The sequence below is a fragment of the Zeus faber genome (assembly GCF_960531495.2).
Source record: "Zeus faber genome assembly, chromosome: 12".
Lineage (NCBI taxonomy): Eukaryota > Metazoa > Chordata > Actinopteri > Zeiformes > Zeidae > Zeus > Zeus faber.
The window spans coordinates 18,378,679-18,403,813 of NC_137196.1; the positions used below are offsets into that span (position 1 = coordinate 18,378,679).

Sequence of the window (25,135 nt, forward strand, 5' to 3'; positions counted from 1 at the left end):
CTCTTTCTTACTGTGATTAAGGATTAAATTAAATTAAATCAAATCAACTTGACCAAGACAAAATATCACTTATTTTCTGTGGGTTTATTTACGTTGCCTTTGCATGACATGCACAGAGCATTAAAGTCATTAAACAACGTATACCACAGAGTCCTTCAGCCCGAGACGTCCTGCGGCTCATGGTGCCGTGGGCAGGACAGGAGCATCTCCATCTGAGGTCTTCACTGGTTCATGGCGCCGCAGTAGGCCTCGTCTTGATTGGTGGCGATCAGCCTGTCCACGTTGACCCCGGCGGCGGCCAGGATGCTGTGCAGCTGCTCCAGGGTCTCGTCGGGGACGGTGGGCTCCCTGCTCAGGATCCAGGCGAATTGGGCGTGGAAGAGGCCGTAGTCAGTGCAGCTGAACACCAGGGAGTGGCCGCTGTAGTCGGTGGACAACACCCAGTAGGGGCCGGGGGGAGAGCCTGGAGGAGAGGTGGAACCACTTAACAGTCCATATCACAAAACTGGGATTGGTCATTATATTATCTTAGATGTATACAATATCCTCACTCTCATAGAAAGACACCTCCAGCTTGGCGGGCTCGGAGGGGTCGACCTGCTTGGCAGAGCCGACGATGGAGTTGATAGTTCCGTCGGCACTGAAAGAGAGACGTCGAATGAGAAAGGAAAGTAATTCGAGGAGAACTGTGGCTCAAGGGGTGTAGCTGTCCCTGTCCATTGCAATGCATAACATTTGAATGGACTTTGTTGAAAATAATGAGTTACAGCAGCTCTCGGTTGAGGACGCTGATGACTCCGGGGCTCTTGGGGCTGTAGGTGGCAGTGCCACACTCGCCCTTCTGGAACACTGTAGGCAGCTTCTGGATCTCGTACCACTTCCCAAGATACTGCAGCAGGAGCAGACAGCAGATGGAGGGATAGAATGGAGGTATTTTTGTGTAAGGATGTTGTATTTAGACATTTGACCCATGTATTTTACATTATTCATGAGCAAAACACTGCTGGAGAAAATCAAAAAATGTGTTTCGATCACTAGTCGCTAGTTTTAAAATCAGCATTTTGCTGCAAATGAGTTGTTGTTAAGAGCAATTCTCATCAATGATGATCAGTCCTGTAAAATAGGATTTTTTTAATTTTAGACTGATGAAACAGCTTCCATCCAACTTGTAACATTAAGTGTTATCAGAATGAATGGATGAATAGCACGACACGGGATTTCTGGTATTCACCCTGGAGACGTCAAAGTTGTCTTTCACAGTTGGCTGGGGGCATTTTCCCAGCATGAAGACCTGAGCGTTGGCTGCCACCACGGACAGAAGGGTCAGAGTGATCACCTGGATGGCCTTCATCTTGTCCCCAAAACCTGGAGAGAACAAACAAACTAAAGGGCAATATGCGTCATATAGACTTCTGTTGCACCGTTTCATTGTTCCAGAGTGAATAAAGATATAACAAGAATCACAGCTGTACCCTCTTTACCTGTATTCGGGAGTGCTTCTTGGGTGGAGTGAAATGCAGTGTTTTGGCTGCATATTTATAGTTTTTCAGCGCTGCAGCTACACCTTGAACGTGCCCTAAAGCCCCGCCGCCCTGCTTACCTGCACTTTCCATGATGTAGTAGTGGGAAGGGTGGGAGGGTTGGCACCTGCTCAAGTGATTGTTGCTCAAATATCGCTCTGAAGGCGTGAATGATGGGTCAGAGCAGCAATCCGGTTATTGCTGTATCCCATAGTGTGACTTTATTTACCATGTCAAGATTTATGTAATGCATTGTATAGAGTATAGGAGCCTTACATAAAAGAGATACAGCACACGTCAAACTCATAGAGCAGATAATTATGATTTGTGCAAAAAACATGGTAGATACTGGTCTGTTGCATAGTGTGGCACCAAGAGTTGCTACAATTAAAAATGTGTATTTCAAAACTAATGTAGATCGATATTGATCGACAACGCTGACGACAAGACGTATGAAATGTCCCGGTTCTAACAAGACCCCAACCATGTCTGTGTGCTCTGTTGTTGTTGTGTTTCAGTTCCTTTAAAAAACAAAAAATATAAAACACCCGAGCAATAACAATAACAATAGGGGGCTGCAGGCTGGTCCTCTAATAATAGTTTCTGCACTTTATTTCATATAGTTAAATAATCAAGTGTTTAAAAGGAAGATTACTTTTGTTAAAAATGTATTATCCCTTTATTAGTATCAATTACCCTTTATATTGGCATCAGATAACTTAATGCACAAGAAGAGAGCACTTCATAATGTCATTTAAATGTGAGATAGATATATAATTGTGGTGTGGGGATGGTGTGGTTTGAGCAGCCACACCTGTCCTGAGCCCAGGTAATTGGGGCCCGGGATCAGAGTGGCTGTGTACCTGTTGTTCATTGGTTGGTCTAACAAGCAACGGGTTAAACCCCCATCCCCCCACACACACACACACACAGGAGAGGAGCCCTTGTCATGACACGCTGTCCATCTGCTCCGGGGCTTGTTCCACCTCGCCCACTCTCTCCAATAAACTGGAATCTTGTCAACCACATCGTCTGCGTCTCTGTGACGGAGGGCCCTGAAAACGCCGCTTGGGTGGCGTGCGGCAAGCAAAACTGCCGCAATAATAAAATGACATTAAATCGGATATAAAACCAGAATCACAACTACAGCCAGACAGACAAACGGTGGAGTTAAGCTTTAGTTCTATACCCATAGATAGATAGGCAGACAGACATACATATATATATATTCACAAAACTGAATTATCTCCACCATGTTCGGGAAGCTCTGGTGACGAGGGAGATCAAGTGCTGGACCGGAAGCCACGCTGCAGGAGGTGCTGAGTGACGTCGACTGGGCCGTGTTTCCCTCCACCCCCGATGATGTCTGACACCAGACACATGTGGCAGGGATTACGGACTATTACGGACTACAGAGGCAGAGCTACCACCGCCGTGAATGCTGACGCTTTTGCATTAGCCCCCTGGTTAGCACAACAGAACCGATTTCCGCCGCCGGAGGTGAGCGCACACTCAGCATCTCGGAGCGCGACGTGACGAGGGCTCTGAGACGGGTACTGAAGACCTGTGCCGACCTGCTCGTGTTCACCATCATATTCAACCTCTCCCTGGCGCAGGCCGTGGTGCCCATATAGAAAATTGGGGATGAGATACATTGAGATGCATCCAAAATCGTCGGGCTTGGTGAATCGTAATCGAATATTGAGGCCAAGTGAAGATTCACACCTCTATCTATAATATCTATCTATAATATATTATATATATATATTTTTATATATATATTATAGATAGATACTGTAGATATTAGTTAACTTAATGTAATGCAATGTAATTTATTGATATGTGTGATGTCTTCAATATAATATTTGAATGGAAATGCAAAGTATTGAAAAGTAATTGATCCAATCGATTCCTCAAATATGAAACCCCTAATGTTAAAGAAAGAAATACAAAAAGAAATACAAAAAGAAAGAAAGAAAGAAAGAAAGAAAGAAAGAAAGAAAGAAAGAGATATGGAGGAGTATCCTGTCGATGTCGGTGCCACCTCTCCGCTCGCTGTGAGACGGTGTTTTGCTGCGTTGCCGCGGCGATGGTGTGGCCGTACGAGGCATCGGACGTTCCCCCCCAACCCGTCGCACGTCCGCCGGGCCCGCACCGTCCCGCCCACACCGTCACGCCCGTCGGGCCCGCACCGTCACGCCCGCTGGACACGCACCGTCACGCCCGTCGGGTCCGCACCGTCACGCCCACACTGTCACGCCGCCCGTCGGGCCCGCACCGTCACGCCCGTCGGGTCCGCACCGTCACGCCCACACTGTCACGCCGCCCGTCGGGCCCGCACCGTCACGCCCACACTGTCACGCTCGTCGGGCCCGCACCGTCACGCCCGCTGGACACGCACCGTCACGCCCGTCGGGCCCGCACCGTCACGCCCACACTGTCATGCTCGTCGGGCCCGTACCGTCACGCCCGCTGGACACGCACCGTCATGCCGCCGGGCACGCACCGTCACGCCCACACTGTCACGCCGCCCGTCGGGCCCGCACCGTCACGCCCGCCGGGCACCCACCGGGACGCCTGATATAGATATAAATATCTAAAAATCTATATCCTATCTATATAAATCTGTTAATAAAATATATATAAAGGAAGAAACATAGCAAACTGGAAAAATAGAAATAAAGAAAGAAAAAAGAAAGAAACAAAGAAACAAGTTAAACATTCACCTCGCATGACAGAGTGTTTCATATAAGATACTGAATGGGCTTCATTCATCTCCCACCGTCAGAGTTCAGTCTTTGTCAACATTTCTGGATTTTTCTTCTAAATCAAATATAAATACAACAGCCACAACCTGAAGGCGGAAATGTTTCATTTCTGCTGAAAACATCAATATTTTTGAAATGATTATTTGTTGTGAGTTATTGTTCGGTCCACATCTAAATAAGATAATAGCTTCATTTTGCCCTCTTCGTCTTTGTTTCTGTATTGTCTTCAATTGGCTTGTTTATGTCCACACAACATCTGTATTTCATGAGTAATTACAGAGACTCCAGTCGTCCATTCCTCCTTCAAACAGTGACAAAGTATATATTAATCCACACATTATACTTATAAGTTAACTCTGAATCACTGCCACGCCTAGATAACTGGCCCTTCGTTCAGACAGGGACCAAGGACAAGACTCAGACCCACCACGCTTGGGCAGAACTTCTACATTATTTAGAACAAAAACAAACATCATCACAAATCAAAGCTATTATTAAAAGTGGGCGTTAAATGGACCACCGAGGACCAGGACGACATACCACTAACAGCAGGGGTTTTTATAAAAAGGAGGCCCCTTACCTCTTAAGTTTGGGATCCAGCAGCGATGGCGTCGCCCTCAAAACCGGTCTGGAGGGTGGAAGATCTTGCCAGAATGGCGGAAAATGGTTCTTCCTTAAATGCTGTTTTGATTATTGTATTTTATTAAGAAAAACAAATATATGAAGAATATGAAGAACCAGGGTGTCCACAGGTCTCTCCCTGTAAAACGTGAAAGATAGGAGACAGAGCTACAATGTCTTCACGGGATTTACCTCATGTCAGGCCTTTAATATTTTATTCCCAGCGGATATCTAATCCGGCGTCTCAGCTCATCGGGACATTACAGCCCTTCGGTGGTTATCTGTATCTCTAAGACGTTGTTCACAAGCACGTCACTGAATCACACGTTCCTTCAATTCAGGCCCAACGTACAGACCCACAGGAGACATTCAGAGAGTTGTGTGATAGAGAACGAACATTTATAAATAAATAGAGACAAGCTATGATTATGATTTTGTAGTTTTAGAATCTACATTGTCATTTTTAAAGTTTCGGGGGAAATTACTTATCCCTCCATTCATATGAGGGTTACTGATTTTATTATTTTTTATATGCGTGGGTCATAGGTAAAATAGAATTATAAAATATTCAAGGTTCATTGATAGATCGATGATCAGTTTGAAGGAAAAGTTGGAGGAAATCCACCAGATGAGATGAATTAAATTTGAAATGATGCCATCGGTGTCATAATGCATGGATGGAATCATGCCACAAGGTTTAGAGACAAAGGAATAATGCAGGTCTCTGTGACTGCCAGTGCAGAGAAAACTGCTCTATAACAGTTCAACCATCTTTGCATTCAATGTTTTATCTCATTCCATACCTACAACTGTGGTTGCACATTTGGGTTAAAAGGCAAATAATGTCTCTGACCTTTTGTTGTCCTTCAACAGCTGGCAACATTCACAAGTACATGTAAGGAGTGTGTGTGTATGTGTGCGTGTGCGTATGCGTGTGTGTGTGTGTGTGTGTGTGCGTGTGTGCGTGTGTGTGTGTGTGTGTGTGTGTGTGTGTGTGTGTGTGTGTGTGTGTGTGTGTGCGTGCGCGTGGGTGTGCAAATTTGTGCGCAGTTTCCAAGCATTGTCCATTAATAAGTTGGTTAATATGTGTTGAACCAAAACTAGGCCCCGGCGTGTTTGCGCAGGTGCCATGGTGTGAGTTTGGGTTTGTGTGAGCCTCAGCCGTGTGATGCAGGACTGGAGCCATAACACGGTCCATTTCCTAAATTACAGCTCGGCTCTGAATTTGCGTTCCATGAGCCCAAGCATCCTAAAAGTTTCTTCAAAACAGAGAAGCATTTGAGGAAATTAAATTACAGATATGACCACGGCTTTTATGTGACAGATCTCATGCACACAACCGGGCTCGACACACTGCAAAGCTTATACGTGCATCGAAATAATTTGACGTCTAACTGGAAATAAGTATAGCAATTACAGATTAAAGTTGATGGTCCTTTGCGAAAGATTTCCTATAAGCCCATTAGACAGTTGACTGCGACAGAGACGTGAAGCTTTATTTGACTTCAGAAATTCCCGTCCTGGTTACAGTTCGTTGTTTCCTTCACAATGTGAATGTCTGCCTCCATATGCCTCTGAAGCACTAACCGGCTGACGACTGTGATACTAAAACTCACAAAACCACGGTATAGCCACACCTCCAGCGGCACAGAGATAGAGGAGACGAACACCGGCCAAACTGAGGCCCCGGCCAAGACACACAGAACGCTCATGGAGCTGAAATATAGGGTTGGATGTGCATAGCAAAGGGCATTCTATCGAAATGTGTGTTACGTGAACGGCTGTGGCGCTTGTCCTGTCGAGTGGGGCAGTGTGATGAAATATAATTGAGTTCGATAAAGACTCAAGTCTTTCAATTCGTTCCCTTTTTTATAGTGACTGAGCCACATAATTCCTCCCCGAAGGAATTATAAAGAAAATCCAATCCTGTCACCCTATTAACAGCAGCAAAGATTGCCTCTATTCACGAGTCAAATATAGGCCCCGAACTTAAGACAGGGTCTGCGTTTCCGAATTGTCCCTTAAATGGGGACAAGAGTGTATAAATGGCCGACAATCTAAAGTAAGGGCGTGTCCAGATTGCTTTATAACATTCATACTGTTATGTCCCCATGACTTCCATTAGCTAATAGTCTACTTCATGTCCTAAATAATCGCACAAAGAAGCTTTTGACAGGATAGAGCTGCAGTGTGGCAGAACCAGAGTCCCAGGGAGCTCCTCCAACACACACACACGTACACACACACACACCTCAAACCAGTACCAGCAGTCTGCAGCCGTAAGGTGAGGTTTTTATTATTGTATTTAAATTAAAACTCATGCTTAATATTTCTGTAATTAAGGTGTTTTTTTTAATTTAAGTGGGAAAACGTCATTTGCTGAAATTAATGGTAAACTGTGGTATGGTGATTTTTTTTAAGAGCCTCCACCTGTTTAAAACTAATATCTGGTTACTTTTATGTATAATTTTTGCCAGGCATGCACATAACATAATAATCCTTTGATCTTACTTCCAGACAGTTTCCTATTCTAACTTACATGTTTTGAATTTTAGACTTAACACCATCTCCCTGGTGTTCAGATGCTTGCCCGCTTTACTTCTGGAATTTAAAACTCTGAATTTATTTTCCCCAAACACTTTTTGGGGGTTGTTTAAAAAAAAAGAAGAAAAAAAATGAAGCAAAATCCATTTCGTCATTTGATGAGCGTTTCTTTAATCCTCTCTAATTCCTCTCAGGGGACTTCATTGGCTTCGCTGACATGGCTCCATCCACTGCTCTGGTTGTGATGTTACTCCTCTCCCTCACCAGCGCCCAGGTTCCCCACTGGGGACCCTGCCCCGACCCCTCCACCAAGGCCGCATTCAACCTCAAACAGGTGAAGTCCCCCCCTGTGTCCCCTCCAACCCTTCAACCCTCCAACCCTCCAACCCACACCCGAAAGCCCAGTGGCCATTGAATGGATAAGTCCAGAGCTTTTACATAGATGGCTACAAGTTAAAATGGTGGAATTTATTTTTATTTGTTTACATTTCCGCATACATTTTGTAATCCTCCACAATGATTTAATTATTATATTTGAAACGTTTGGAAGGTTGCGGAGATATGGAATATCAGTAGCTTCGTCACTAAGCTCAGCTGAATTCCTCCCGCCCGACAAAAAAAATGTTTAGCTATTCTCTATCGACGCGTTAGTACCGCTGACACTGTCTCTATTGAACTCACGTGTATTTGTTTGACCTCGCAGTTCATGGGGAGATGGTATGAAATCGCCAAACTTCCAGCCCAGTTTGAAAAGGGAAAGTGCATCGAGAGCAACTTCACTTTGAAACCGGATAATTCATTCCACATTGTCAGCTCTGAGATCCTGTGAGTTCTGATAGCGGGCCCAGCGTGCTTCTAAAATGACTTGATAAGTGCATGGGAGGTATGGATTTGTTGCCAACTATACTTTTCTTTGCTAAATGCAACAGAGAGGGAGAGCTGAGGAAGATCGAAGGCACCGGAATCACAGAGGACATGAAGAATCCTGCCAAACTGGGGATAAGTTATTCATACGGTGAGCAGGGAATGCTCTCTGTGTGTGTGTGTGTGTGTGTGTGTGTGTGTGTGTGTGTGTGTGTGTGTGTGTTTCTGCTTTTTTTGTTCGCTGTCTGGATATCAACACAAGGTCAACATGTATTTTTTAATCTGATGAAGACATCTTGTGCAGTAATAATGTTCCAAAGAACACAGGTTGTGTAATTGTTTGTGCTCTTTTTGTCCATTTATACAGCTTGCACTGATTTATTTATTTTAGTGTGTATCTTCACTGTATGTGTGTGTGTGTGTGTGTGTGTGTGTGTGTGTGTGTGTGTGTGTGTGTGTGCGCGTGCGTGCGTGCATGTGTGTGTGTACACAATGTACATATCTCTGTGTGCTACTACAGCAAGTATAACTACTGATGTGTATTCTAATATGCATGTAATACGTGTCTGCCAAACAGTCCTGCCCTTTTCTCCCTACTGGATCCTGGCCACCGACTACGTCAACTGGGCCCAGGTGTACTCCTGCACCGACATCCTGAGGCTGTTCCACGTGGACTTTGCCTGGATCCTGAGTCGAACCCGAACCCTCCCTGCCTCCTCCCTGGAGAAGGCCATGGAGGTGTTCGCCAACAACAACATCGACATCAGCAGGATGACTACCACCAAGCAGCAGGGCTGTGACAAAACCCTCTGACTCACCGAAAAAACAAGAAGCGCTGTTGTGAAAAGGGTTTGAAAGATATGCAACTTTATGGCACACTATCGAAAAATATTCAACAGCTATGCACTCGTAATATAATTACCCTTAACACATTTCAGAAATTATCCACCAGAAGTGATATAATCTATCTATCTATCTATCTATCTATCTATCGATCTATCTATCTATCTATCTATCTATCTATCTATCTATATGTATCTTCATCTATATCTATATATATATATTAAGGAGTGACATCAGAGGTGCATTGTAAGCCCCTCGCCTTCTCCGAAAATAGGTCTGAAAACTTATAAGTGTGGAAACACAGGGTGGCGCTGTTGACATGAAATGTTTATGCAAATTTCTTCCAAGCCTTTCTGGGTTTAATAAAGCTGCACGGACGTTTCCGTTGCACTATAAACGCTTTGTGTCCAGCATCTGTCATATTAGAGAATTCTACTGACTGAACATATTTGACTCGCTGTTGCAGCAGATGATGATAATGTTTGGATGTATGCGCGTAAAACCAGAAGTTTATGCAACATTTGAAAGCAAATCACTCATTGAAGCCAATCCATTTGAAGAATATAGTATATATTCTATAGAAAATGAAATCATGTGAGTTGGACTTAATTCAATGTTTCATTATTTTTATGATTGGATATTTTAATGGACATGGTTATCACTGTGCATTGCTTATTATAGAAATAAAATAAAAACAATTATTCTATATGTATTATATAAATAGAACATAGTTATATACATCCCGCATCATTGAAATATAATATTTAATGAGTAAGATCAGTGTAAATCACAATAACAGTGGAACTCCACAGCATGGTTCGGGTTTTCCCCCCCGGAATTGTTTTCAAGCCGCACAAGCGTTCAACTCTCTGGAGCGTTCCGTGGACGCAGCGGCGCCGCGTGGCCCGCGGGAGTTCCAGAGCCTCCGCCGGATCGCTGCTCGTCGCTTCTGCCCGCGCGTCTCCCTTCTCTCGCCAACGCGCCGAACAACTCGGATTGTGCCGGTGTCACGGGACAGCGGCGCGAAGGTTCGAACCGCGTCTGGTCACACGGGTAAGTGACGCGGCCGACGTCGGCAATCACGTGGCACCAGCCTCGGCGTCGGAGCGTCCAAGTGGCCACCGGCGTGTCGTTCGGAAATAACGTCAAATCAAATCGATTTATTTTTGTATCCATGCCGCTAAAAGACCAGTCAAACGCCACCGCCATGAAGCCTGCAGTCGACGAGATGTTCCCCGAGGGTGCGGGACCCTACGTGGATCTAGACGAGGTCTGTACGTCGCTCCCTCAGCCAGTTGTCTAGCTAGCTAACGTAGCATTGTACCGTAGTTTCCAGCAACCCCGCACGAGGTAAACATAACCGCACGTAACCTAGAATGGCTGCGTCAACTTAAAGATCGTGAAACAACTATGCACGCACACATTCCCACACAGGAATCCCGCAATGGGATATAATCATGCATTAGTTACAATACTAAACTTGTGTTTGTTAATACCTCCTGTAGCAAGAACCTATTGTGGAAGCGTATTAAGTGAAGTGAGCCGGAGATTGTGAAACCTAAATCGTCTAAGCGACCGCAATTTCTATTAAGAAAATATAAATTCTTATTAATAAAAATAAAAAAACAACCCTTCAAAATATTTCTTTTTTCTTTTATCAGTGGTTAAACATTCGGAAAACTGTATCGTGATGGACGTTGGGATCGAAAGTTAGTGTACCTCCAATCCCAATCCTGAGTAGCGAAGTAAAATGTCTCCAGTTTGTGCGCATGAGGACCTTATGAAGATTATTCGTCCATTAAAATGTCCAGCAAACCTACTAAGTTATTGTTGTTCTTGTTGTTTTCACTAAATGTCGTGGTGAAAATGAGGCCACCATCATTAACATCTAGGCCACCACATTGATAATATGTGTGCTTGGGTCGGAGCATCACAATAATTAAGAAAAATCGATCTGATTATCAGCTGCGAGAACCTCTATAGCACATGTGCTATAGATCTTACCGGACTCACCACATACTGTTCAACCTATGTAGAATTTCCAGTTGCATGTCTCTAAATTGAACATAATGACTTCCTGTTGTTGTTGATGAATCCCTCCATACGCTGTGCTATTATGCACATGTCCTCTCCCACCAGAACTGAATTAGTGCGTCAACATACAGTTGCACCAAACACAAGCAAGCGTCCTCAGTTTACCATTACAACTGTGTTTCATTCATATTTGGGAAATTATGGGTTTTAGGTGTGCATACAAGTTGTGATGCTGCTGCACCAACTTTGTCACCGGGTCCCGACTTCCCAAGTGAAGTGGACCGTTCCAATGCGCACCATGTGATATCATGCATTTTGTGCACCTTTTCAGTAACATTGCATGACAACTTGGTAAAGATATTATCCAATTTGATGCAAGGCTGAGTTTGGTACGATAACAAGGAAATAATCTTGTTGTTTTTCCTAACTGTGTACTCCTCCAGGCAGCCCCAGCTACCATTGCATTCCATCCTGCTTGCAGAAATGTCAGGTTCAGAAAGTAATTGCTTAGTAGTCAGGTAGTCACAGTGTTTTGAGTTTATCTTCTCGATTTGTAAACAAGCACCCAGAAATTCAACTAATGGGTGAAATACGCAGACCCAGTACATTGGTGAAACAAAAACAGTAGGGCTATTACTATTTTAACTCGTCCATCTCTGCCTGCTTGTAAGCCCATATCAGATGGTATCTGCAATCATGCAAGAGATTAACTTTTTATTGTCAAAAGGTAATTGACTGTTTACTTACAACAAAAGTCTCAAATGTTAGCTACAAAGATTGTTATTACCTACAATATATCTAATCCTTGTCTATGCTCAGAAAACCCTCGCAGCCATTTTCTAGTACAGGAACTGCTCGTTGGTTTAGAAGCCGTACGGCCATAGATGCACCAGCTGGCTAAATACAGTTGATATATATATATATATATATATATATATATATATAGATATATAGATATATTTTATTTGTTAAAATAAAATGTGTTGGCAGGCTGGAGGAAGCACAGGATTGCTGATGGACCTGGCGGCCAATGAAAAGGCAGTTCACTCCGACTTTTTCAATGGTAAGGGTGAAACAAACTCTGAATAAACACCTGAGTGTGCTTAAGGTCTTCATGTTTACTACTGGCCTGACTTGTGAATGAGAAACACTTGACATAAAATGTCAGATTTTTTTTCATATGGTAGGAGGTATGCATTTTGCAGATACTGAGTGCATACAGGTATTGTTGCAAAGTTTCAAGTTGGTACCTGCCATCTTAAAAAGGTATTTTTCTTTCCATAAACCAGATTGAATCTATTAGCGCAGGGTTTCTGTTCAGCCCTGAGCATTGTTGGCTTGGGAGCAGCAGGAAATGTCTTTACTGGCCTCAAACTATTCCTTCTCCCCCGCTTCCCCTTTTACAAACTAAGTTTTATAATGTAGTGTGAGCTCTGTCCCGGGGCAAAGCTTACATCAAACAGCCGCGATTCCTCACCATATGCCGCACAGCTCCGGTGCAGACGTCCTTGACAGGCTCGCTCGCTGTGTTCTGCAAGAGGCCCAGTTGAGGCTGCTTCATTTGGTATTAAAACCAGTTTGCAGCCCTTATATACTGTACGTACAGTTAAAAGAGGCTGTCTATCTTCTGGGCCTCCGGTGGATTGGATAATATAACAATTTAAGTAAAGTGCAAGTGTTATTATGTAAGAAGTAATATTCAGTTTTGTGTTTGCAATCTGTTTGTTTGGGTTCCTGGTTAGCTTATGTTTTTAAAATGCATTTACATTATTGCTCTATTTTCCAAAATGTCATGAGCGGGAAAAAGGACAACTATTGTTCTGGGATGAAAGCCAATCTTCACCCTTATTTAAATGGGGTGGATTAAACTGCCAGCTACGCCCTTGCACAAAATATCATCACATCTCCAATATTTTGCAGATTGGAGTCTGCGGGTGTGCAGTTATAAGGCCATATAATAATACGGTGATATACTAATGTGTCTAGACGGTTTGAAGCAAAGCGTCTCGATGGCCACATCATTCTTCCCGGAGGTCAGAGGGCACCGGCAGAGACGGACGTTGAAGACAGTCTTGAAATGTGGCTCTTAAAACCAAATTATTGTCCCTGCAGTTTGCCCGCAATAAAAATCTACAACATGACATAAACAATTGTGTCACTATTAAGTGTCTGTCTTTCGTGGCATGTTTGTTTTGCTTTGTGGGGGGAAAATGCTTCAATTTGCCTAAAATCACTATTTTGCCCTTTTTTTTTTATTGTCTCAGGCACCTACATTTGTTGGACTAGTTATACTTGGACTATTTTGTGTGGGAAAACAGGACTCGCATACCATCAAAATTTGGGGCAAATACTTTGCTCTGTATGTACTTGCCTCCATATTTTGTGTTTTATTGACTTCAGAAGGTTCTAAATGTATTTTAACCTGGGAAGAACAACCAACATATTAGCAGTCTTCTCATCAGAGATACCTTCCAGACAGTGTGTTAACGATGTCAATGTAACATGCTGCATGCACACGTTTATTACAATACCAGGATTAAATTTGAATAATACAATACATAGGAGAAATATATTTCAGTTCACTGAAACATTAGTGTATTCCCCTCATTAAAACACCTTTCAGTGAGGAAACAGAAGTGTGAGCATGTGGCACTTATTCCCATTCGTGCTCGTACAGTTCTCCCCCGTTGACCTCTGACCTCACAAACCGCCAGGCCCACAGGAAGGGCACGCAGACTCCGCAGAGGCCGCAGCATTCCCTGATCATTTAACTTTTTTATCACCGCACAGCCCTCTGACCCGCCAGCCTATTAGGGCGGCTCTATGGGGAAAATGCCTCGCTTGCGGAATGCTCCGAGATGCAGCAACAGCCGTCGATTTGTGTCACGGAAACGCGCCGCCGGAGATCACTGCTAATGTTTGTTTGCATCCATTCTTGCAGATTTCGAAGACCTTTTTGACGATGACGACATCCAGTGAGAGAGATTTGTCTCTGGCACTCGTATGTGCGGGGTGGTGTTCAGAAGAGCACGAAGAAAACCTACGGAAACCGTCTTTTTCTGTTGCTGTGGGGAGGGGGAACACACAGGCACACATACGCTCGCACATACACACATGCACAGACACACACAAACTATCCCTTTACTGTATAATAACATACAATTTCCCTTCATAGGTGTCCTAGTTTTAAAACACTCTTTAAAAACGTTACCGCTCGCTCCAGATGTTTTGAAATTCTTAAGATGCCAAATATCCCCCATATATATCTGGCACGTCAAAATTATGAGTCTGCATCGCACTCCCGTCGTGCACATGCCGGCCGCTTGCTAACTTGCAGGTTTGTGTACGTTGGAGAACACCTGTTACAGCCACATTGTCAACATAATTATATATCTATCTGAAGCTGAAGCCCCGGCTCTGTCTGCCCTGAACATATGGCAAATGATGAATGGCGCTCCGCCAGAATCACTAACCTTTTTTCCAAACACCACAACACCAACCCCAATTGTCTCTAAGATTTGGTATGTGTATTTTTGTCTGAGAACCGTGCCCCATTATCCCCCTGTATATATGTATAGTTATTAAGCCGTCCTTAATGGATCCTTTGAGTGCAGTTGATCAAAAATTAAAAATACAGTTGATGAATATTTATGTGTCATTAATGAATGATGATATGTGATGTATCAAAGCTCACGCAATGGAGTGTCCTGTGGAGTTCTGGGGAGCTGCAGATGCTGTAGAGTGCAGTTCATTGATATTTTGAACAGAGATAGAATCCGAAACCAGATGTCTACAAACAATTGTGTTCACAGGGTTTCCAGTCGTTGATGAATTTAGAAGAACAAGAATAATCACTTTTTTTTTGAGTCAAAACTACATGGTCTGAATTTCTAAAAACGCTCCATAACTCATGGAAATCGGTTGATTTCTGACTGCTGGCGGCAGAAAGTCTCCGGTAAGTTGGCTAGTGGGCAAATGTTGACTTCAAAGGCTGTGGCTGATAAAAAACCCCCCCCCAAAAAAACAGAGATGAGCCTCAGTGCAATGCAATCCAAGAGCCCGGGCCATGCGAGTGAGTATGATCACAGAAGACGCCGGGGCACTTGAGCGGAATGAGCATTAACCCTTTAATAATGACGCATTTTGGTGGTGGCAGGAAAAAAACCAAACGTGGCACGTCAGCAGAAAGACATCAGTCAAAATGAAAACAAAGTTGGCAGCCCTTTAATTTTTTTTTTTTAAACAGATTTAGACAGGTTTCCTGCTTGGTTGAGAAAAAAAAGAACATGAAAAGAAGAACTTCTGATGCAGATATTCATTTCACCCACATCTGAATAGGCATTCTCAGATGATTCCTTTTCCTTATCGGATGCTATCTTATGGTAATAAAGGAGTGCTTTGTTCTCCTTGATGTATTTGCGAAGTACAGCTCAAGCAACAGCAAGAGACCACAACTCGGAAAGTGCTTACAGGGAAGTCGTTGTCAGGCATCATATCTTTACGAGGTTTCTTTTTTAATGAGCTTTTCCTTCACCGGTAGCATGAGATGTTTTATGGGTTTTAAATGTAAAATGCAATCGACGTGAGTTTTCCACGCATAGGAAGACCCCAACCAGATCTCCCGGTCCCGTCTTTCAGCTCGGCGAGAAGAGAGGGAGAAGCGCTTGTCTTGTACAGTGACAGCACCGGTTGTTTCTGAAATGTGTAAATTGCACGTTTCATGGCTGAGGCTAAGTCATCATCAGCCATGACAGCGGGACACCTCGGCGATGATGTCTCGTGGAACCACGGCGCTGAGGAATTTGTTGACATACTACGTTCAGAACGGTGCAATTGTTTTTTTTTAAACTGTTATATTGATTTCATTCATGTTGTTTCGATCGGTTTGTTCGCATGGCACACTTCATACACAAGCACCATTCAAAGTGCTTCACATAAAAAGTAAAATATATAAAAAAGCAAAGAGAAAAAGCATAGAAATAAAAAGCTCAAAATATTGAAGAAAATGTTAGGAACAGGTCTGCACACTAACAGATGACAGGACTCAAACCTACACCTACTTTGGTCGTTGCGGCTCACAACCCAACTAGAAACTCAGGATTTCAAAAGGAAAATCAAAAAAATACAAAAATACAATTGTAACATGCAATTTAAAGCATGCTGATTATTCATAACATTTTTCACAACATTATTCATAACATTTTGAGCCTGGATTTAAAAGCGGGAAGAATTGGGGCAAGCCCGGGATAATCACATAAAATAAGGAGCGTATCGCAAACAACAGGATGTCGTACAATTTTATTATCACCGTAATCTGAAGTTGGACTTTGTGGAGTTTCCAGTAGCATCTACGTGGGCTTTCTGTACCTCACGCAACAGCAGCGCTCCTCATGCGTCGACCCACGGTCCCTGCTTCCCTAATGATTCCATCCACGTCCACAATACCTTCCATGTGTCCAGGCGTGTGCTGAAAAAAAACCCCAAACCCATTATGAAAGCGTATTCGTCATTGAACAGATGCAACGCGACGGCCGTGAAACATGACAAATAATGGCCATCCAAAACCTCAGCTTGAGTAAGTAGGGGGGAAGAAAGCGGCCAAGTGGAGCCTTGAACTTGTGAAACACTCGAGCTGCAGCCATTCGAGATGAAACGAGTCTTTAGAGATACCTGACTGAAACATAATGACGGCAGGAGGTCTGAAACAAAAATAAATAAATAAATAAATAAATAAATAAATAAATAAAACAGAAATGCTGGTGCGCGTACACAGGGTAATAGCTTTGTGTGTTTATGTACGAGAACAATGCCGCTCATTGTTGCAAAGTATACTGATGCAAAACAGGAGGTAGAGGTGCAGGTAATAGTCCTCGCCGTTTCCCAGAACGTCTGCAGAAAAAAAAACCGAAAGCCGGTTCTGCTCTTGAAGTCCTGGTTCTACCTGGTGATGACACAGAGTTATTCTCCTTACGTCTCTGCCCAGGCTGCCGATACGTTTTCTTGAGTCTAATTGAGGTGTCATGTTTTTGTTTTCGTTGGACATACTGTCATAAAGTTTAAAGCTGACACCCACTGATTGGTCGATATGTATAATATCAGAAGTCTTGGACGTCGCCATCTTGCGTTGCGAAAACTGTCTCCCGAAACGAATGAGAGAAGAAAACCCCCATGTGGACCTCCGTGTCCTCCTACTGGAGTTCCACCGCTTGGAACGGCGCTGCTCACCTCTCCTAATTACAGGACCCTGGTTGGTCGGCCGGGCGGCCTCGCGGGAGCCAATCCCGGCGCTCCTAACAGCATGCCGGGGCTTACGTGACGTGCCCATTCGCTCTTTAATGATCACGGGCTCCGCTTAAAAATGTTTCCCGGCCCACCCGTCCTGCACAGGGGAAGCAGATCTGAGGTGTTGCACGGCTCAGAGCAGCTCCAGCAATCCCACCTGAGAAGAGCGATCCAGAGCGCCCGGGGGGCTCCCAGCAGGTCAGAAAACTACACATCCCACACAGGTGAGAGGGAAGAATCCAGCTTAAAAGATTGTACACGCGGGGCGGGCTCGACGTCTGTCACCTACGGCTACAACCCCATTGCCTCTGCACGAAGATCGTGCTCTTAGATTTCCACAATCGGCTGGAGTCGTACAGGCCAATCTGTATTCTCGACCCGCAGACCCGCCGGTATTAAATTGCAATCCTTACATTAATGAAGATGAATATTTTGAGATGATTGCTTTATTTGATGTTCAGAAATGCTTTTTTTTTTAATTTTTTTTTTTTATTATCGCTCTATCATGCTACGTCCCTCAATTCTCTCCACCACTGAGGCGTCACCTAAATCAAAGCTTGTCCGTGTCCACATTTTACGGTGCCACGGCTTGAATACCAAACGTCCTGCTGGATTGACAGCGTCGAGGGGTGAACTCAGATCTCTGTCCCCGAGATGACAATAAAACACCTGATCGTTAAAAAGGACTGAAGTGACACGGGGCTCCCGTAGCTGGGGTTAGGGGTCTCCGCCCGGGGAAGCCTCCACGCTCTTTAACGGGAGGAGCCGAGCGATCGGGACCCGTGACCTCCGTCGGCCGCGCTCGACCTCTGGAGCCGCTGGGTTGCGTTATTGAGGGTCACGCAATGCGCAAAACGAAATATCGAAACATGACTCAATGCTCTGAGGCGTTCCCGCTCTCCCGGCTTCTCTAACGGTTGTTTTCCCCTATTCAGAGCAGGAAAATGGCACGCGTCAGGAGACCACTGTTTTCCCTCGTCCACACCGGAATCCTGCTGGCCATCGTTTTGTTACCAGGTGAGAGACCTCCGCCATTCAGACCGAAGTCAACTGAGACAGGAAAAAATAAATAAATGCTAGAGGCCAGGCCAGATTTAATGCCTGCCCGGTCAAAGTAATTTCCCCCCCACGCCCGCCCTGTTGTGTCGGTGAACCGCGTTGGGAGGCGCCCGACGGCACAGAGTTATACGGACGCCGTGGGGCTTATCTCGCCTGAAGTACACACACAACAGCATGTTAGGTGCAGACAACTCCGGAGTTTGTCGAGGCTCCCTTTTTTGCGGGCATAAGAAGGTGTCGGCCCTACGCCCCCCCCCTTTCCCCTTTGCGGAGCGGCGCCGTTTCTTATCAATAAATGTATGGGGCCAGAGGCGTCTGCCACAATCAGCTGACTCGGCTCTTTCCATCGCCGTCGTAAACTTCTGAAGGGAAACCCTGCTGGAGCGCAACTTGGCGCACATATGGAAGCGGGAATGTATACACAGAGCATGTTCCGCCCCTCATCCCGTGCTTTGGTAATTAGTGTGTTTTCTGTGTGTGGAAGCGAGACGGGGAGAGTGGCTGGCTTTTGTAGACGCTCCTTAATACGCTCTTTGTAGTTTTACAGGTTAAGCCCCCCACCCCCCACACGCACACACACACCACCACCATCACCAAAATCGGTGTAATAAACAGGCAGGCACCAATGATTGGGTTTAAAGCCAGGGGTATGTATGTGTGTGTATGGAGGGATGGGGGTGTCGGTTGGGGGTTATTAGTGGGCGCCGTGCGCTCTCCCAGGGGCTTATTAGTGGGTCAGCGCTTTCTTCGGGGCTCGGTGGAAGCGCTTCCAACATCTGGTCCTTGTCAGCTCACGTCCCCGCTGCTACTGTTTGCGTTTTTACAGACTTCCTGGGGGCCGTTCCAGTGGATCAGCACAGGGAGGAGGAGGAGGAAGGTGAGGACGTGGGATGTGGGACGTGGCGCCGAGCTCCACGTCGACGCGGCGCTCATTAGCTCGCCCCTCCAAGTTTATGGGTCGATTTCACAGGGTTTTGGTTATGCCCCGAACACGGTTGCTCATGAATATTATACTTACCGTCATATGACTGGCTGGTAACCCACCCCTTCCTCCATCCATCCATCCATCCATCCATCCATCATCAATCCATCCATCGAACCCTCCATCCATCCACCTCTACATTCGACCCTACTGATAGATACAATACAAACATGCACACACTAGATAAGCATTTGTGCCAATTACATTCGAATTTACATGATCATTCACATTGAAATGTGAAACGAATGTCTTCTCTCTCTCGCTCTCATCTCCTGAAGCGTCCTCAGTATCCGCCGACGCGAAAAAAGTTCGCAACAGAAGGAACGTCCCCGTCTTGACCCTGCCTCAGTTCCAGCGTCTGCCTGACTTCTGGGGACTGTACAAGATCTTCATGGAGACCCACAACCAGGAAGGAGTGAGTGGTATTTCATTCCTTCCTCCCACCTGGTTCCAGTCATTTAGAATAAACAATGAATTGATGGAAGTGAACTGAGAAATGACTTTTAGGTTTTTCAAGAATTTTAAAGTCTTAAATGTTTTTGTTTTTTTTAAACAACCTCTCCACATTAACGAAAAAGGTAAAAAAACAAAACTATAAACCTAAAAGAACAGGTTTAAAAGGAAAATAAATACATATTAAAGCCTACACGATTGTTGTATCAAGGTATTATCTTATAGATACTTAGGTATCAAGTTATCACTTGACCTCAGCACAGCTCCCTAAATGGGACCATTGTAGGTTTAAGTGGAGGTTTAAATGCCACGTTCATATGAAAAAAAAATCTTCAAGGACTGGAATTTAGTCTGTCTTACAGAGTTATTTTCTCTAATAATAATAATAATAATCATTATAATAATAATAATAATCATTATAATAATAATAATAATAATAATAATAATAATGATTATTATTATTATTATTATTATTATATTATAATCATTATTATTATTTTTATTATTATTATTATGAGTGTGCTACTATCTTTATTATTTAATATTTTGTCCATCTCCGTCACTCTTTGAGGTTGAAGATCTGGATCGTCTCTACTTGGCCTGGCTGCAGAATAAGCACAGGACAGAGGATGGCCCCACCTTCAACCACTACCTTACCCACCTCAGCGAGATCTACAAATCCTGCGCCAACTCTGACGATCCCGAGTGCGTGAGTGAGTTCACCAGCAAGCCCAAGGCCGCCATGGTGATGCCGGCCCCTGTCAAGGCCGCTCGGCTGTGCAACCCTTACGTCGACCCCTACTGCCTCTTCCCGCTCCACGGCAAGGGCGCCGTCGCGGAGCCTGAGCCGGCCCCGGCGCCGGCCAAGCTCCCTGCTCCCATCCTCACCCCTTTCCTGCCGGTGCCCATGAAGAGCCACACCGGCTTCTACTACTACGCCCCCGTGCTGGAGCCGTTCCTAGGCGCCGAGCAGAAGGCGGAGCTGCTGAGAATCTGCAACCCTAAGGACGTCGAGTGTCTGCAGTACCATTTGAGGGCGGCCTACGGCTACCGACCCGCCTCTGGCCCAGTGCCCTCCTACTCTGCCCTCAACTGTGATCCCAAGGACCCCTACTGCAGGCCCCCCCTGGTCCAGAAGGCCGCCACCGGTTTTTACCACATGCTCTACCCTAAGTGCGACCCGGCCGTCGATCCTCTGTGCGTGTCCACCGTCGCTGCCCCCGCCCCGCTGGCTGCTGAGGAGGCCCCCAAGGAGCAGCAGTGCAACCCCCTCTTCGACGAGGGCTGCAACCCCCTGACGGCTACCAAGCTGTCTGGCCTCACCAAGCCCGTGTTGGACTTCGCCTCCAAGGATAAGATGGCGCCTCCCCCTCTGACCTGCGACCCCCGCTTCAACCCCTACTGCATACTGGCGGCCGCTGCTGCCCTGGGCAAGGCTCCACCACAGCTTCCAGAGCACCAGGTCTGAATCTGAAGTCCTGCTACTAAGATAAATAGATAATTCTTTTAACTTGACTAGTGTAATCGCATCTGTTGACTGGTTGTAATAATTTCCTGTTGCTTCTTTTGTTGTATTAAATCACACAGTGAAATTAATTGGGTTTTGCATAATGCTTTCCTTTATTATGTTCTGGGTAGTCTGCTTTGCATCACATACGATTGTTGTAAGATGTGTGGGTCTTTTTTTGAACAACACAACCAATCAGTCAATCAATCAATCAATCAATCAATCAATCAATCAACCAGGTCCGCTACCAGCTCGGCGTCCACGGCAAGACCAAGGAAGGCTATGACTGTTTCGTGCACTACGATAAGGACTGCATCCCCTTGCGGGCAGGCATGGAGGCCAAGGCCGACATCAAGGCTCCGGCCAAGCCCTTCTGCCATCCCTTTGACCCCAACTGCGGCAAGTTCTCCTCCCCCGCCGGCGCCGAGGCCCCCCAGCCGGGCCAGGACGGCATCATTCTGCCCGACCCCGACTGTGACCCCGAGATGGACTACAACTGCCGTCTGCGACGCGCAGGGCCTGCCGCCGACCAGCCTGCCGCCGACGAAGCCGCCCGGGCGGTCCGACCCGCCGTCCAAAACTTCCAGAGCTTCCTCAGCGGCTATTTGAGCCAGTACAAGGAGAAATGAAGCGGTCGCTTATCGTCGACATCAGCAGCATCTGCTCGATGACTGAGAAGGGAAAGGAAAAGGAGCTCTTCTTCCCTTCATGGACTCCAAAGATCCACTACAAGCCTTACAAACACATAATGACAAATAAGCGAGTCCCACTAATAATAATAATAATAATAGCATAGTTGTTTTTTTTATCCCACATAATCAAGCCCTTTATTATGATCTCACCAAAGGGGGACTCCTGAACAGGACTTAAAGGTTTAACAGTCATTCATGGAAAACTATGTGAAATGTGTGTATCAATTACTTTGTGTGTTAGCATAGCAAAGATCTCTTTCTACCGGTGTGTGTTCGGATAAGGCTGGTCTGAACTTTTGGTTGGAATGCCTCAGCGTTTCCCTCCTGTTGTAAATTCTCAGTTTCTGTCAGAGTAATGACCTTCCACTTCCATAACTGTATTTAATGCTTGTTTGTTGTTGTTGTTTTTTTTTTTTTGTTTTTTTTTCTACAGTCTCCCAAACTCAAACCACATCCTCTTTCTAGTCATGACACGGATGAAAATTAAAAAAAGACCCCAAAAAGTCTTGATTTGTTCTCTTTCAGATAATAACATTGATAGAACCACCGCTGATCACTAACCTTGACAACATAATGCTTTGATTGAACATTCGAGGCTTCTACTGAACCTCAATATAGATGAAAGCAATCAGACGATGATATTTACCAAGCGGTTCGTGCATGGGGAGTATCTGGTCCCTGCTTCTGGCACTGACTGAACTAATTACACTGGATTATGCCTCGCACCTCCACCGGCTAATGATCAACATGTACGAAAGCAGATTTAAATCCTCACAAAGGGCAATTGTTTTGCTTCTAAGGACATTATAGAACAATCTCTATAGCTCCAATACGTCCCTCCTTGCATCTAAATGAGCTCCTAAGTAGGTCAGTGTGCATCGCATGGTTTCCTAATGTCATATCACAGGGAGCTCGGTCCCTGAAACAGCAGCGCACAAAAAAAGGGCTTTTCAAGTCTTTAATTAAATGAATGTTCTGACATTTACATAGGTCTTAAGAATTATTTTAATGGAAATTCCCCCTGACTATGACCCTTCAAATATATAAATAACCTTTTGGATTGATGGCTGGCTGGATGGCTGGATGGATTGCTGGATGGATGGATGGCTGGAAGGATGGATGGCCGGATGGATAGATGGATGGATGGATAGCTGCCTGGATGGATGGATAGCTGCCTGGATGGATGGCTGGATGATAGATGGATGGATGGATGGATGGATGGATAGCTGTCTGGATGGATGGCTAGATGACAGATGGATAGATGGATGGATGGATGGATGGATGGCTGTCTGTCTGGATGGATGGCTGGATGGATGGCTGGCTGGATGGCTGAATGGATTGCTGGATGGATGGCTAGATGGATTGATGGATGGATGGATGGATGGCCGGATGGATAGATGGATGGATGGATAGCTGGCTGGATGGATGGCTGGATGATAGATGGATGGATGGATGGATAGATGGATGGATGGATGGATGGATAGATGGCTGGATGAGTGGATGATGGATGGGTGGCTGGATGGATGGATGGCTAGATGGATAGATGGATGGATGGATAAATGGGTGGATGGATGGCTGTCTGAATGGATGGATGGCTGGCTGGATGGATGGATAGCTGGATGGGTGGATGATGGATGGATGGCTAGATGGATGGATGGATGACTGGATAGATAGATGGGTGGATGGATGGCTGGCTGGCTGGCTGTCTGGATGGATGGATGGATAGATGGATGGATGGATGGATGGATGGATAGATGGATGGATGGATGGATGGATGGATGGATGGATGGATGGGGAGATAAATAGTAATATCGAACTTGTCAGCCAGTCCAATATTATCCAGCAGGCTGAAGGAAATGACTCATCCTGTGCCACTGACAGCCATGAAGCAGGGTAAAGCGAGGTAAAGCCACTGCTCTACCTCGCTTCATGGCTGTAGTGGCACATGGTAATAACCACCTGCATGAATCCACTTGGAAAAACCCCCAAGGAAGAAAGTGCGTTAGGTCCATGGTTCCGTACAATTTGACAATTTGCGTGCTGTCATTCTCAGTTTAGATGAGGAACAATGCCTAAGTCACTTTTTCAACCTCCTATGCCAAGTTGTGTTCTCATGTATTTTACATTGATGTTCAAATACGAGTGATGAAACAGCAAGGCAATGCAGGGCTGAAACTAAGGACTAAGGAAAAGTCTTTTTTTTTGTGTCTACTGTATGTCTTCCCGTGTTTGTGTGGAGTGGAGCTCCATTTCCGAGATGGATCGACGGATGGCCTAGATAGATGGACAGATATGGTTTTTGATTGATGGGTGGGTATATTGCATGAATCCTAGGCATGGACCCAGCCAGACATTTAAATTAGTGTTTGCACAAAATGTTAGTTTCTCCAGATAAGCAGAAACATATAAGGAAAAAAACAGAGATTAGTCCAAAGCAGATCTCGATCGGCGTCGCCAGACACTTCAGGAAATCAATCAGGAGGAAAGTTGATCAAACAAATTGTCTTTTCAAAACCCTTCATTATCACGGCTGAACCGGATAAAAAATAGATCAAATATATAGAAAACAATAGATTCAATACATCATGTAGCAAATTAGTGGACAACAGATGGAAAGCAAAACCACACCGGAATTGACTATAGTATACATCATACAAAATATAAAGAAAGCATCACACCTATCTATTATTTCCCATCTGCTCTTTTCCTCACACAGTGTTCCTCCTCTACTCCATAATTGACGGTGCATCCACTGAAGCAGCCCCAGGTGTGGACCTCTGCCTCCTTCAGCCTCCCAACACTGTTGCGCTTTCTCCACCAAGTGGCGCAGGCCTTGTGTAACTCTCCACGGAGGGAGCCTCCGAAGCTGTCATTCCAGGGCTACGGCGGGTCCGTGCTCACGGTCCGGGCCGCTCCGCTGTCCTGTCACAGCCTTCAGAGCAAATGAACGTCGGTGAATCTCCCCG

The 25,135-nt window shown here is 45.2% G+C and overlaps 4 protein-coding genes across 5 annotated transcripts; 3 read left to right on the forward strand and 1 right to left on the reverse strand.

The window, feature by feature from the left end:
• Positions 1-221: 221 nt before the first annotated feature.
• apoda.2 (apolipoprotein Da, duplicate 2) lies at positions 222-1,351 on the reverse strand (the record flags this gene model as incomplete). Its single annotated transcript, XM_080011209.1, has 4 exons — positions 222-463; positions 552-640; positions 768-889; positions 1,232-1,351. The coding sequence occupies 4 exons, from the start codon at positions 1,349-1,351 to the stop codon at positions 222-224; spliced, it is 573 nt and encodes a 190-aa protein (XP_079867335.1).
• A 5,734-nt stretch (positions 1,352-7,085) lies between these two features.
• Positions 7,086-9,524, forward strand: apoda.1 (apolipoprotein Da, duplicate 1). The gene is made up of 5 exons (XM_080011705.1): positions 7,086-7,193; positions 7,648-7,787; positions 8,157-8,278; positions 8,383-8,468; positions 8,895-9,524. Exons 2-5 carry the CDS (start codon positions 7,671-7,673, stop codon positions 9,128-9,130), a joined length of 561 nt encoding a protein of 186 aa, XP_079867831.1. The 5' UTR covers positions 7,086-7,193; positions 7,648-7,670; the 3' UTR covers positions 9,131-9,524.
• A 496-nt stretch (positions 9,525-10,020) lies between these two features.
• Positions 10,021-14,829, forward strand: LOC307237807 (COP9 signalosome complex subunit 9). 2 transcript variants are annotated; one of them, XM_080010575.1, is made up of 4 exons: positions 10,021-10,213; positions 10,348-10,430; positions 12,185-12,257; positions 14,136-14,829. In XM_080010575.1, exons 2-4 carry the CDS (start codon positions 10,368-10,370, stop codon positions 14,171-14,173), a joined length of 174 nt encoding a protein of 57 aa, XP_079866701.1. In that variant the 5' UTR covers positions 10,021-10,213; positions 10,348-10,367; the 3' UTR covers positions 14,174-14,829. The 2 variants fall into 2 exon arrangements, with proteins under 2 accessions (XP_079866701.1, XP_079866700.1); XM_080010574.1 differs by lacking the exon at positions 10,021-10,213 and having other exon boundaries at positions 10,233-10,430.
• A 2,723-nt stretch (positions 14,830-17,552) lies between these two features.
• and2 (actinodin2) lies at positions 17,553-22,106 on the forward strand (the record flags this gene model as incomplete). Its single annotated transcript, XM_080010403.1, has 5 exons — positions 17,553-17,700; positions 19,362-19,412; positions 19,796-19,932; positions 20,542-21,432; positions 21,717-22,106. 5 exons carry the CDS (start codon positions 17,553-17,555, stop codon positions 22,104-22,106), a joined length of 1,617 nt encoding a protein of 538 aa, XP_079866529.1.
• Between the last annotated feature and the right edge of the window lie 3,029 nt (positions 22,107-25,135).

What these genes read in the sequence shown, in the direction of transcription:
- apoda.1 (XM_080011705.1), top strand. Translation starts at nt 7,671, where the DNA reads ATGGCTCCATCCACTGCTCTGGTTGTGATGTTACTCCTCTCCCTCACC. An exon ending in CCGCATTCAACCTCAAACAG is followed by an intron (nt 7,788 to 8,156) that starts GTGAAGTCCCCC and finishes TTGACCTCGCAG; the next exon opens with TTCATGGGGAGATGGTATGA. An exon ending in ATTGTCAGCTCTGAGATCCT is followed by an intron (nt 8,279 to 8,382) that starts GTGAGTTCTGAT and finishes TAAATGCAACAG; the next exon opens with AGAGGGAGAGCTGAGGAAGA.
- LOC307237807 (XM_080010574.1), top strand. Translation starts at nt 10,335, where the DNA reads ATGCCGCTAAAAGACCAGTCAAACGCCACCGCCATGAAGCCTGCAGTC. An exon ending in CCTACGTGGATCTAGACGAG is followed by an intron (nt 10,431 to 12,184) that starts GTCTGTACGTCG and finishes ATGTGTTGGCAG; the next exon opens with GCTGGAGGAAGCACAGGATT. An exon ending in TCACTCCGACTTTTTCAATG is followed by an intron (nt 12,258 to 14,135) that starts GTAAGGGTGAAA and finishes CCATTCTTGCAG; the next exon opens with ATTTCGAAGACCTTTTTGAC.